This window comes from Garra rufa, chromosome 18, assembly GCF_049309525.1.
Source record: "Garra rufa chromosome 18, GarRuf1.0, whole genome shotgun sequence".
In the NCBI taxonomy this organism is placed as follows: Eukaryota; Metazoa; Chordata; class Actinopteri; order Cypriniformes; family Cyprinidae; genus Garra; species Garra rufa.
In genome coordinates, this window is record NC_133378.1 from 11,762,872 (window position 1) to 11,777,573 (window position 14,702).

The 14,702-nt window shown below is 45.5% G+C and overlaps 1 protein-coding gene across 1 annotated transcript in view; it reads right to left on the reverse strand.

The window, feature by feature from the left end:
• The window catches only part of cdh26.1 (cadherin 26, tandem duplicate 1), a 264,367-nt gene extending 258,960 nt beyond the window's left edge, over positions 1-5,407 (reverse strand). Inside the window, exon 1 of the mRNA XM_073822973.1 lies at positions 5,186-5,407. Within this exon, the coding sequence (XP_073679074.1) occupies positions 5,186-5,407 (222 nt within the window). The remainder of the gene's footprint in view (positions 1-5,185) is intronic.
• Between the last annotated feature and the right edge of the window lie 9,295 nt (positions 5,408-14,702).

Consider the following 14,702-nt stretch of genomic DNA (forward strand, 5'->3'; position numbering starts at 1 on the left):
TTAAAACTTTTTGATGCAACTGACTACCTCAAATTTTTATTGTATTTTTATTTTAATTTTTAAATTATTCAGGTTTACAGTGTACTTATGCCAAGCTCTAATATATTTTATCGGGTAGAACGAAATTGTGCAATTTTATCATTAGCTAATAAATTACAAACAAAATTTAAATCAAATATTTTTGTGGAGAAAGGGAAGCATTGAAGACAAAAAGGCTGGAAAACCCCAAGGTAAAACTACACCTCTATTTTCTGACCACAAGGGTTTAATTTGTTTTATATTTAAGTTGTTTACAGGCTAGATGTTTGTCAGTTAACTGCTTCAAGCCAGAAAAAAAATGTACACTTTTCCTGCGGTGCTATACTAGCCTAATTATCTTTGCACACCTCAGCCCTGATAAAAGATAATAAGCATGACTATTAAAAACCTGATTTTTATGATAGGTACGTAAAGACACTGTGACTCATTTATATTGTATGTGAGAACTTTATAGGACACTTCTGAGAAAGTGATGTACTCCTCTGAACTCCATGAAAGGGAAACTGTTGTGGTTTAAACACCAAACATGAACAGCTCTTCTAATGCATTTCCCTGTTGTAAAACAGCATATGCTTGTTAGGTATGTTAGGTAAGGATGGCAGCTGGTTTGAGCTGGTTTAAGCTGGTTCTTTGCTGGTTTTATGCTGGTTATGATTTGGTTCAAGCTGGTCATGTGCTGGTCTTAAGCAACTAGCAGAACCAGAACCAGCTTATAACCAGCTCAGGACCATCTTAAACCATCTAAGGGCCAACTAAGGACCAGATCAAACTGCTTCAAAACATACCTTTTTAACAGGGTTCACATTACAATATTCACAATATTGGACAATATTTCACAATATTCATTGTGTAAATATAATGTAGAACATTTTATAAAAAAAATTATATTATTAAAATTATTATTAAAAAAAGATTTTATGCAACTGTGTGCACTTAAAAAAACATACAACTTTACCTATGAAATTGGCCATATCAAATCAAAGGAAAAGAAAGAAAAAGATTCACCACAGAATGTTATTAAACACAACATATAATTTGCAATGTTATAGAAATAACCCCAAAACACACCTGAACAAGTTGGAACTAAACTCTTTAGGACGTTGGCCCTCGAGGAGCAGGATTGGCCACTCAGCTTTAAATAAGGTGATTCACAGTCTTTAACAGAGTAACATCCTTAGGCATTGCTTTATTATTGCTTTATTTCAATTTCTGCACAGCTAAAGTGCTACTAAAACACTTATTCATTGTAATTAAAATGTGTTTATAGCCAAATCATTGCAAATCATCCCACATAGAACCAGCCAAAGACAACAGTGAAGTGAAAAAACCCATAACCTGAGATGGATAAAGGAGATAAAGGAACAAATTTAAGGAGGAGCCCATCTCATAAGTCTGGTATCTCTACCAATTAAAGTTGCATGCATTTCTGTAACTGTAATACTAATTAATTTGTCAATCAAAATATGTAATGAATAACTATTGCATTCTGGAATACTTTGGTAAGATAGGAACAGTGATGGAGCCAGAGGGGTGTTCAGGATGGCATGTTGTTAATCTATAAATGATGAATGTTAAGAGAATATTAAAGTTGGTTGCAAGATACAGAGGTGGTTGATTATTTTTTGTCTCTCTTCGATGTTACTGTACACCCTAGGCTGGATGAGTTTGTATAGACATTTTGCAATAACACATTTGTCTTTCTGTTGACTCAATAAAGTCTGTGCTTCATACAGACAGATATAATAATATAAAAGTATCTTTCCATTTGTGCTGTTTTTTTACAGCAAAACTCATCAGTGGCCTTATTTTCATATATAAAGCTGTCATTTAGCCTAAAACAATTATTCGATTCAGTGATCAGATGTTTGCCTTCAATGTAAAAACATGATGCTGTGGTGTTTTTCATCTGGTGTGCATCACGTTTGAAGTGGTTTTCCATTGGGTTTACAACTTCTACGAAACTTTAACTTTTAACAGTTAATCAGATAAAAGAGAAAAGATTGTTCCAAATTTAGCCTAATATATACTTCTGTGCTTGTAATCCTTTCCATCATTTCAACTGACAGCTTTCTCGTTAGAGACATGTTTTCTTACAATTAGCCAAGTTCAACAGCTCATTAAGTTCTGTAAGTACTCCCTTTTAACTGATTACTAATTAGCATTTTAGATGTTTAGATACAGTGCTGTGAAAAAGTGTTGGCCCCTTACTGATTTTTTATATTTTTACATGTTTGTCACACTCAATGCTTCAGATCATCAAACAAATTTAAATATTAATCAAAAATAACACAAGTAAACACAACATGCAGTTTTTTATTATGAAGGGAAAACAAAATCCAAACCCACATGGCCCTGTGTGAAAAAGTGTTTGCCCCCTAAACTTAATAACTGGTTGGGCCACCCTTAGCAGCAACAACTGCAATCAAGCATTTGTGATAACTTGCAATGAGTCTGTTACAGCTCTGTGCAGGAATTTTGGTCCACTCATCTTGGCAGAATTGTTGTAATTCAGCCACATTGGAGGGTTTTTGAACATGAACTGCCTTTTTAAGGTCATGCCACAGCATCTCAGTATGATTCAGGTCAGGACTTTGACTAGGCCACTCCAAAGTCTTCATTTTGTTTTTCTTCAGCCATTTAGGGGTGGATTTGCTGGTGTGTTTTGGATCATTTTCCTGCTGCAGAACCCAAGTTCGCTTCAGCTTGAGGTCACAAACAGATGGCCGGGCATTGTCCTTCAGGATTTTTTGGTAGAGAGCAGAATTCATGGTACCTTTTATCACAGCAAGTCTTACAGGTCCAGAAACAGCAAAACAGCCCCAGACCATCACACTACCACCACCATATTTTACTGTTGGTTTGACGTTCTTTTTATGAATGCTGTGTTACTTTTATGGCAGATGTAATGGGACACACACCTTCCAAAAAGTTCAACTTTTGTCTCGTCAGTCCACAGAGTATTTTCCCAAAAGTCTTGGGGATCATCAAGATGTTTTCTGGCAAAACTGAGACGAGCCTTTATGTTCTTTTTGCTCAGCAGCGGTTTTGTCTTGGAACTCTGCCATGCAGGCCATTTTTGCCCAGTCTCTTTCTTATGGTGGAGTCATGAACACTGACCTTAACTGAGGCAAGAGAGGCCTGCAGTTCTTTAGATGTTGTTGTGGGGTCTTTCGTGACCTCTTGGATGAGTCGTCGCTGTGCTCTCCTTGGGAAATTTTGTTCGGCCGGCCACTCCTGGGAAGGTTCACAACTGTTCCATGTTTTCGCCATTTGTGGATAATGGCTCTCACTGTGGTTCGCTGGAGTCCCAAAGCTTTAGAAATGGCTTTATAACCTTTTCCAGACTCAGTTACTTTCTTTCTCATTTGTTCCTGAATTTCTTTGGATCTCAACATGATGTGTAGCTTTTGAAAATATTTTGGTCTACTTCACTTTGTCAGGCAGGTCCTATTTCTTGATTGCGAACAGGTGTGGCAGTAATCAGGCCTGGGTGTGGCTAGAGAAACTGAACTCAGGTGTGAAAAACAACAGTTACGTTTTAAAACACTTTTTCACACAGGGCCACGTGGGTTTGGATTTTGTTTCTCATCATAAAAAACCCTTCATTTAAAAACTGCATGTTGTGTTTACTTGTGTTATCTTTGATTAATATTTAAATTAGCTTGATGATCTGAAACATTAAAGCATGACAAACATGCAAAAAATAAAAAAATAAAAATCAGGAAGGGGGCCAACACTTTTTCACACCACTGTATTTGTTTTAGAAATACAAATTACAAGCTGATTTCCTAATTTTTTTCCTCAGCATTGAATGATTCCATAATTTCTTCTACTTGATATGGAAAATAATTTTTTACTATTTCAATTTCATTTTTGAGGTGTGTTTCACATAACTAGTGTGTTGAATAATTAAACAAAAAATGTTTTGTCATATCTGTGATTTGTTCATTTGTTTTAAAGTAAAAAAAAAAAAAAAAGGCTGAACATCTAAGTGTAGTGATTCCATAATTTTGGCAGGAGTTGTGTTACTGTAATTGTAACACTAATTAATTTGTCAGTCAAAATATGTAATGAATAGCTATTGCATTAGATAGGAACAGTGACAGAGCCAGAGGGGTGTTCAGGGCGGCACACTGTTAATTCATAAATGATAAGAGAATATTAAAGTTGGTTGCAAGATACAGAGGTGGTTGCATGACAAGCAAGTTATTTTTGTCTCACAGTGTTTGTATAGACATTTTGTAATACAATTGTCTTTCTTTGGGCTGAATAAAATCTGGGTGTAACGGCTCGATGGTCAGAAGAGGCAGGATGAGGATCTAAATGCAGTAGTTTATTTGGAACTCCACAAAGAAACAAGGAATACAGGAACTCAGACTCGGGCAAGAAACAACCATGACAAAACATTACACATTTAACAACTGACAAACCACAGAGGAAACACAAGGACTAATTTATACACAAGACAGAGGTAATGATCTAATAGGTAACCATGGAAACTAACAGGGGAATGGGCGTGGTGTAATAAGTGTCCATGACAACAAATAGGGGAGCAGAGAGGCAGGGAAGCAGAAAACAATGGGGCACAGAAACAACAAAATAAAAGTCCTTAAACACAAACACAGCAAACACTGACCAGACTCAAAACACCCCCCCCCCCCTCAAAGGAGCGGCTTCCAGACGCTCTAAACAAAAACTCAAGTCCAGGAGGGGGGGCAGCTCAGGCAGAACAGGGAGGGAAGGAGGGCCAGGTCCATGACTGGGGAACTGAAGCAGAGCGGAAGGCCAGGGTGGAGCAGGCTGAGCAGGGGCCCACCAGGGCAGAGCAGACAGAGCGGGAGCCCACCAGGGCGGAGCAGACAGAGCGGGAGCCCACCAGGGTGGGGCAGACAGAACGGGAGCCCACCAGGGCAGAAAAGGAGGCGCAGAAGTCCTCCAGGGCGGAACAGGAGGCGCAGAAGCCATCCAGGGTGGAACAGGAGCAGGATGCGCAGGAGCCCTCCAGAACAGGAGCAGGAGGCGCAGGAGCCCTCCAGGGCGGAGCAGGAGGCGCAGGAGCCCTCCAGGGCGGAGCAGGAGGCGCAGGAGCCCTCCAGGGCGGAGCAGGAGCCCACCAGGCTGGGACAGACAGACCTGAAACACAGACCACAGACACAGAAACAAAGAGGTCATGGAGTTCACTGACAGCCTTCATACCCGTGAGAGGTCGGGCAGAGAGTTCATAGATGGCCTCCTTGGCCAGGACAGGGCAGACAGGGACCACAGGAATGCCCTCCATAGCCGTGACAGAGGGGACCAGAAACTCTGGAACGGCCTCCTTAGCCGTGACAGAGGGGACTGGAAACTCAGGAACGGCCTCCATAGCCATGACAGGATGGACAGGAATCTCAGGAACGGCCTCCATAGCCATGACAGGATGGACAGGAATCTCAGGAACGGCCTCCATAGCCGTGACAGGATAGACAGGAATCTCAGGAATGGCCTCCATAGCCGTGACAGAGGGGACCGGAAACTCAGGAACGGCCTCCATAGCCCTGACAGGATAGACAGAAATCTCAGGAACGGCCTCCTCAGGGGATTCCGCCATAGACGCCGCCTCCATAAAAGGCATGGGCGCAGCGGACAGATGAGGCCCTTGAAGAACAGTGTGCAGCCCACACACTTAAAAGGTCAATGGCCCTCATGCTTGAGGGTGTGAGGCTTAGAAGCGTCTGCTCTAGACGCTCGGATGTGACATCGCTTGACCTTGAAGGGATGACTGTGACTTGACTTCGTTTTAGTGGAACAGCTGTGACTCGATTTGGCGTGGCAGGAACAGCTGTGACTCGACTTGGCGTGGCAGGAACAGCTGTGACTTGACCTGGCTCTGAGGGAACAGCTGTGACTTGAATTGCCTCTAGCGGAACAGCTGTGACTTGACGTGACTCAGGAGGTACTGCTGGGTCTTGGCGTGACTCAGGAGGTACTGCTGAAGTGTCTTGACTTGACGTAGGGTGTGGTATAGTGTCTTGGCCTTACTCAGGAAGTGCTGCTTGACTTGACTCAGGAAGTGCTGCTTGACTTGACTCAGGAAGTGGTATAGTGTCTTGGCTTGAATCAGGAAGTGCTGCTGTGTCTTGACTCTGAAGGAACAGCTGCGACTAAACTTAGCTTTGAAAATACACCTGCGACTTGACTTGGTACAGGGATTGCGGCTACGACCTGACTTGACTTTGTAGGAACAGCAGTAGTGACGTGACTTGCCTTGGCAGAAACAGCAGCTGTGATATGGCTTGACTGTGCAGGAACAGCAGCTGTGACGTGACTTGACTGTGCAGGAACAGCAACTGGCGCAGGTTCAGGAGAAACAGATATGACGTTAGCGGGCGCTGACTTGGCTAATGTAAGTTTGGGGAGACCAGCTGCTCGAGCCGATAGCAGCGGTGGGTCCTCCACGCTAGACACCAACCCTCTTGAGACGGAGTTGGCACGATAAAGTGTAGATGTAGCGGCCATCTTGGCCAGGGACTCAGGCTTGGCGGCCATCTTGGCCGGGGATTCAGGAACAGAGGCCATCTTGGCCGGGAACTCGGGAACGGTGGCCATCTTAGCCAGGGATTCAGGCTTGGCGGCCATCTTGGCCGAGGATTCAGGAACGGAGGCCATCTTGGCGACAGGCTTAGGCGTGGCGGCCATCTTGAGTGCAGGTTCTGGCGTGGTGGCCATCTTAGTGGCTGCATCCGAAATCGCATACTTCCATACTATTTAGTAGGCAAAAAGCAGTAGGCGAAGAAAAAGTATGCATGAAATCTCAAACACCACAAAAGAGTAGGCGAGATTTACCAGGATGAAGCACTATTTCTCGCGAGATTCAGGCGTACGTATACCTAAGTATCGTTCAATATGCCTACTTATCTACTATTTAGTAGGCGAAATGGGTACGTGAGAAGAGTAACCACAAAAGAGTAAGCGAGAGATCCCCGGATGCCTACTGCGTCCCGCCCAGATTTCGAAGTGCCGATCGAGGGATACTTTTCTACTTTTCTATCCCAGAAGCCCACGGGAGATCAATAGCCTACGTCATCATCGAACGTGATGGAGAACAGCAACAAGGGTGTTTTCAAAAGTGAGTAACCTTACGCTGTTCCTTGTGTCACAATCGCGCAGAACAAACTGTTAAATCGCTTAAGGTGTAACAGTATAGTATATTTGTGACTGTTCTGTAAAAACATGTTTTATGTATAGCAAACAGGGGAGATCCAGTAAACACACGTATATCTCCAAAGTGAATGTACATAAACCATATACATCTTAAAGACCATTGTTAAATGTCTACAGTATTTAATATGTGACAGGAAAAAGTTCGCAAACAATTGCATATGAGCACGTAATAGACATCTGAGTGTTGTGTGCTGTTACAGTAGAATTCACTGTTGTCAACACTGTTTACTTTATATGGAATGTAAATAAACGCATTTACATAGTAACTAAACATAACTGATCTTTTTATTAATATAAATAAATAGAGGAGCATTTGTGTTGGATAAAATGCGAGTGTAAATGCAGTGTTGAGCACATGAATCACAGAGGTGACTTGAAACTTTTCTGGATGTTACAGGGACAGGGACGTGATGGACGACAAAGACAGGTGAAGGTGGACACGGTGGTCAGCTGCTTCATCAGAATAAAGCTGCAGAATTGGCACAGCTGTTGATGGCAGTTGTTATTTACAGGCTGTGAACACATGATTGTTAGAACAATTACTTTGAATAAAGCTTTGTTTTATGTGTCTTTGACTTGTACTTATTTAACATCAAGGTTACTTTTATTTATTCTTTTACAAATTTATTTGTGTTTCTTGTCAGTTAATAAAATATAGCATTAATTCATTACTTGACTGAGAATTGAGAGGTATTCACATTGACTGCATAGTCATGAATATGTCATGCATATGGCGTATTAAAAAATGCATGTAGTTAATTTTACTAAAAATATAATTAATTAGTGGTTAGCATTTATCAGTATTATTGTTCATAAGGGTTGGTGTTGTCTAGCAATGCATTCCGAGGTCATCTTTAATTTCTAAGTAATACTTAATTCTTTCGAGTGTAAAATCAAAAGTCTTCTCCAAAGACGTGATCTTCCAGCAGCTGATTGACGTCTCCTTTGTGCAGATATTACAAACATTGCAAACAAGGAGGGCAACGTACTAGGTAGGGTTGTCGTGATGCCATTGGGTGTTCTGTGCATCCGTCGCCTTTATTTTATTTTATTATCACTGCAGAACTTATAAGCACATACAACCGCAGGAAAAGGCTGTTTTATCAGTAAAAAATAATGACAGAAAAAAACTATAAAGGGTTTGCGTACATGTGATTCTCTACACGTGAAAAAAAAAGATTAAATATCTTTAAATTATCGTAATATTCATTTAATCATAATGCATTAAAATTGCATGTGTTGTTTTTTGTTATTTATAATCCTCTGGGATGAAATAAGAGAAGTCCCACAATAAAAAGAGGAAAACAAAGGAGCTTTTAAGCCAGTTTTAGGTGTGGATAAACAATTTTGCACATAAATAAATTAAAAACATATTAAAGTTACGATTTTAGGTTTTCGTAATAAAAAATAACATCTTTAAGGATTAAACTGGGTTATAGCCTAAAAACGTACTAAAAACATAAAGGTATCTGTTTCTTCTGGAAGACCACAAAATGAGAAATTTGATCAACATCATAATATATACAAATAGATAATATATACAAATAGATTAATTAAACCTGTCGCTCATATCTTTTAAATTGTTGCTCTTGTCTTAACGTCGTAGATCACATGATAACGTCATCATGGCGGATCGCATTCATACTCAACGAGATTTGGCTGTAGAGTAGGTACTCTTTTAGCGCTTGTTAAGTACCTACTTATTGAAATTAAGTACCTACTCATGAAGTATGCGATTTCGGATGCAGCCATTGACAGGCTCTGACGTGGCAGCCATCTTAGCGGCTCTGGCGTGGCAGCCATCTTTGCGACAGGCTCTGGCGTGGCGGCCATCTTGTGCAGAGGCTTGAGCGTGGCAGCCATCTTGCGAGCAGGCTCTGGAAGAACGGCCATCTTGTAAACAGTCTCAGGAAGGGCAGCCATCTTACAAACAGGTTCTGGAAGGGCGACCATCTTGTGAACAGACTCTGGATGGGCCGCCATCTTGTGAACAGGCCCTGTGCTAGCAGACATCCTGTGCTGTGGCTCTGGGCTGGCGACCATCTTGTGAGTGGACTCAACCTCAACCACAGTAAACGGAGATTTACAATACAACAGAACAAAGTCAATAAATTGTGCAAGGGTCCAATTGGGGTCTTCATCAGGTAAGTTGAAACTGATATCTGGGTCAAGTCCACTCCAGAAACATTCATTAATCATGGTCTCCTCACAAGGTGCCAGGTGACTATAAGTAATGAATTCTTCCACATAACAATCGATGGGACGGCCATTTTGGAAAATGGAGCAGAGCAAACTCACGGGGTTGAATGAACTTCCTGCTAGATCCATAATTTGGTCAGTTGTTCTGTAACGGCTCGATGGTCAGAAGAGGCAGGATGAGGATCTAAATGCAGTAGTTTATTTGGAACTCCACAAAGAAACAAGGAATACAGGGACTCGGGTAAGAGACAAAACATTACACATTTAACAACGGACAAACCACAGAGGAAACTCAAGGACTATTTATACACAAGACAGAGGTAATGATCTAATAGGTAACCATGGAAACTAACAGGGGAATGGGAGTAGTGTAATAAGTGTCCATGGCAACAAATAGGGGAGCAGAGAGGCAGGGAAGCAGAAAACAATGGGGCACAGAAACAACAAAATAAAAGTCCTTAAACACAAACACAGCAAACACTGACCAGACTCGTGACACTGGGCAATAAAGAGCTGAGAAATAAAATAAAAAAAACAAGCTAAAATGGCATGCTTGCGATTGCGTCTTTACGTCACATTCGCTTTTGTTCATATTATGGGTAGGTTTAGGTGTGGTGCAGATGGTATATTATTTTAAACATCACAAAGCATTAGAGTTATAGAGCACCTCAATGGACATTTCAAGTCATAACTGTGGTGACACGTACAAAACCAACATCACAATGTTTTCGGAGAAAAAAAAAACTAACAATCACAGTCACAAGTGGACATTTCACAGTGAATATGTCATGAAACACGTTTTTGTCATGAGATCAGTGAGGGAAAAAAAATTGTTCCCTTTTGGGGTCATCAAACGCTCTGGGGAATGCCATTGGCGAACCCGGCTCTGAATCAGTCTGCAACCAATAAGATGACGGGAGTGACGTCACCGACGTGATGACGTCATACGACCAGGAAGTATATAAGCACGTGCGTTTCAAACCGGCTTCAGCTTTTGTCATTCAGCGAAGCGCTCTATGTTGGTCTGTTTGTCTGTACATTGCTGTTTTTCTGTGCCAGTTTGCACAACTTTTATTTGAGCAATGTCTAAGTTTTGGCGGTGCAGCAGACACATAAACGGTGTGTTCCTCCCTTCCACCAGCGATTCATCGTTGGTGGGGATACACACAGTTTGTGTGTGCTCTGCTTGGGAGCGGAGCATGCTCAGTCAGCCCTCGAGGGGGCTGGCTGTCCGCAGTGTGAGCGCCTTCCACTGCGGGTGCTTCATTCTCGGAGGGCTCTCTTCGAGGAGGGAGCCTTCACCAGCGTTCCTCGCGGGTCTGGCCCCGCTTCCGCCGAGGCGGAGCGGCAGCTGCACTCGTGGGGTTCGCAGCTCGATCTGCTGGAGGGTATGGAGACGGGTGATCCCCTATCTCCTTCCTCACCCAGCAGGTCGGTTGATCTCCTCCTGGATGTGGAAGCCCGCACTGCGGTTTCTTCCCCCCGGGAGGAGGTCTCAACACTTCTCCTGTCTTCCTCCGAGGAGGTTGACATAGAGAGTGTTGACACACCACAACTGCCCATTAAAAGCCCGCAGTTTGAGGAGCTCTTGGAGGTGGTGACTCGTGCAGTAGCCAGACTCAACATCAGCTGGCCCGCCGAGCACACTCATGAGCCGCATGAAAGCAAGATAGACGAGCGCTTTCTGCGGACACACAAGCCACCTCCAGGACGGAGCCTTCCGTTTTTCCCTGATCTCCACAGTGAGCTGTCGAGATCATGGGAAAAACCATTTTCAGCCCGTGTCTTCACCCCATCCTCCGGTTACTATGGTAACATAGGGGGGGTAGAGGAGCACGGCTATAAGATGATGCCGAGGGTTGAGCAGACGCTGACAAGCTATCTGTCACCCGCAGCGGCATCATCTTTGAAGGCTCCATCCTTGCCCACCAAGCCATTAAAACTCACTTCGAGCTTGCTGGGCAAGGGGTACGCGGCAGCAGGTCAGGCTGGTTCTTGTCTGCACACAATGTCTGTGTTGCAGGCATACCAGGCTGACCTGCTCAAAGACCTAGACGAAGGCAGGGAGGTGAACGTAACGGAGCTGAGGCGTACAGCAGATCTGGCTCTCCGCGCCACTAAGGAGACCGCCTGCGCTGTTGGGCGGTCTATGGCAGCCCTTGTGGTCGCGGAGAGACACTTATGGTTGTCCCTGTCTGACATGAAAGAGAAGGACAGGGCCCTTCTGCTGGACGCCCTGCTCAAGTCTGTTTGGCGATTCAGTCGAGGCCGTCGTCAGCAGATACCAGGAGGCCCGCAAACAATCTGCGGCGTTCCACCAATACCTCCCTCGCCGTGTCTATTCTGGGGCTGCCGGACGGGAGCAGCCCCAGCTGCGTACCAGCTCCTCTCACCGCCAGACCCAAAAAGCCAGCGTGGCCGCTCGCGCCCCTCCTGAGAGAGCTAGGGGGCGAGGCAGGCAGCGCTCTAAGTCGGGGGCCTCTAAGGCCAGGCCGGACCTGAGGGTCGTCCTGCAGTCTAAGAGGTCCTCGGCTAAATGGCCCTGACTTTTGTGGCTCAGGGCCATTGAGGGCAGCCCCTCTCGGGGAAAGAGCGGGTTTTCCACCCTTTATGGTACCCACTCCTCCTCGGGGCCCTCAGGAGACCAGTCAGCTAACCCTGCCAGTGTTTCAGGACGCGGCAATCTCCCGCAAACCTCTGGGGTTTCCGCCCGACTTCGTAGCGGACTCAGTATGTTTGTCACCCCTACGGGGGTCCTCAGAGCAATTAGTTCAGGTGTCGCTTGCCAGTCAGCTGTTACAGGCCACCGAATTAGTTCCTCAAACTCTACCAGAGGCCAGTCTCGAGAGGCTGGTTCCCTTAGTACATTTTCTGGCAGCGTGGAAACTACTGCCAAATGTGTCTTCATGGGTTCTCCGTACGGTAGAAAAAGGCTATCAAATCCAGTTCGGCGCTCCTCCGCCTCAGTTCAGCGGAGTATTTCCTACTCTTGTAGGCCCAGAGCAGGTTCTGGTGATGGAACAAGAAGTAAATTCTCTTCTAAGGAAGGGAGCCATCGAGGTGGTCCCCCCTCAACACAGAGAATCCGGGTTTTACAGCCGGTACTTCATCGTTCCCAAAAAGGATGGAGGGCTGAGGCCCATCTTAGATCTCAGGCTACTGAACCGCTCAGTCATGAAACTGAAGTTCAGAATGCTAACTGTCAAGCAGGTCGTGTCTCAAATCAGGTCCGAGGACTGGTTTGTCACGATAGATCTCAAAGATGCATATTTTTATATCTCCATACTTCCTCAGCACAGGAAGTTTCTCAGGTTCGCTTTCAGGGGCGAAGCTTACCAATATCGAGTTCTTCCTTTCGGCCTAGCGCTCTCAACCCGCACATTCACGAAGTGTGTGGATGCTGCGCTGGCTCCTTTGCGACTCCAGGGCATCCGCATACTCAACTACATAGACGACTGGCTTATCCTAGCCAGCTCAGAACAGTTAGCGGCTCAGCATCGAGATGTTGTTCTCGCTCATATGAAAAATCTGGGGTTGAGGCTCAACGCCAAGAAAAGTGTGCTGTCTCCTTTACAGAGAACCACTTATCTAGGTCTGGCGTGGGATTCGACCACGATGCAGGCACAAATGTCTCCTGCTCGGATCGAGTCGATCCTTACTGCAGTCAATGCGGTCAAGCTAGGCCTGTCATTTACTGTCAAACAGTTTCAAGTACTGTTAGGTCTCATGGCAGCAGCAGCCAACGTAATACCTTTTGGCCTGCTGCATATGAGGCCACTACAGTGGTGGCTCAAGATCAAGGGATTCTCCCCAAAGGGAAATCCGTTCCGCAGGATCAAGGTCACGCGGCGCTGCCTTCGTGCCTTAGACATGTGGAAGAAACCTTGGTTCCTATCTCAGGGCCCGGTCTTGGGAGCTCCATGTCGCCGCGTCACGCTAGAGATGGATGCATCCCTCACCGGGTGGGGAGCGGTCATGAGTGGCCGCTCGGCCTCCGGCCTATGGACCGGTCGCCATCTCTCGTGGCACATCAATTGCCTAGAGATGTCAGCAGTGTTCTAGGCCTTGAGGCATTTCCTCCCAGACCTGAGAAACCGTCATGTGTTAGTTCGCACCGACAACACGGCGGTAGTATATTACATCAACCACCATGGAGGTGTGCGTTCACGCCCCTTATTCAAGCTGGCGTACCATATCCTCCTGTGGTCCCAAGGGAAACTCCTCTCACTGAGTGCAGTTCATATCCCTGGGCATCTGAACATAGGGGCAGACATCCTGTCGAGGCAGGGGCCGAGGCCCGGGGAGTGGAAACTTCACCCCGAGGTGGTGAAGCAGATATGGAGAGTGTTTGGCCAAGCTCAAGTGGACCTCTTTGCGACTCAGGAGACATCGCAATGTCCCCTCTGGTACTCTCTAGCACCTCCAGCTCCGCTGGGGCTGGACGCCATGGTACAGACGTGGCCGAGGCTTCGTCTGTACGCTTTCCCCCCGATCACTCTGCTCCCAGGAGTTCAAGAAAGAGTACGCTAGTACGGAGTCAGTCTACTACTAGTAGCCCCGTACTGGCCGGCCCGAGTATGGTTCTCGGACATCATTTCCCTCCTCGACGGCTCTCCGTGGGAGATTCCGGTCAGGAAGGACCTTCTTTCTCAGGCTGGGGGCGCTATTTGCCACCCCCACCCAGAGAATTGGAAACTATGGGTGTGGCCTCTGAGGGGGCACACCTCATAGACAGTGGTCTCTCAGCCGAGGTTGTTGAGACCATCCTTCACTCTAGAGCTCCCTCTACAAGGAAACTTTATGGCCTTAAGTGGAAGGTTTTCACTTCATGGTGTGAAGAGCGACACACTGACCCAGTTCACTGCCCGGTTGGTACAGTGCTGGAGTTTTTGCAGTCTCGCCTCTCCACAGGGCTAGCCCACTCCACCCTGAAGGTTTATGTGGCGGCATTATCGGCCTTCCACACCCCTCCTGGTGGCGTGTCAGTGGGTAAGAACCCTCTGGTCACACGTTTCCTTCGTGGTGCACTCATAATAAGGCCACGGGTGACATCCAGAACCCCATCATGGGATCTCGCTGTGGTCATTGAAGCCCTCTCTCGGCCTCCATTTGAGCCCATTGAGGAGATTTCAGATCGCTTCCTTACAATTAAGACGGCGCTGCTGTTGGCTCTTATTTCTCTGAGGAGAGTAGGAGACCTTCAAGCCCTCTCAGTGGCCCCTTCATATATCGACTTTGCGCCCGGTTTGGCCAAAGCGTTTCTC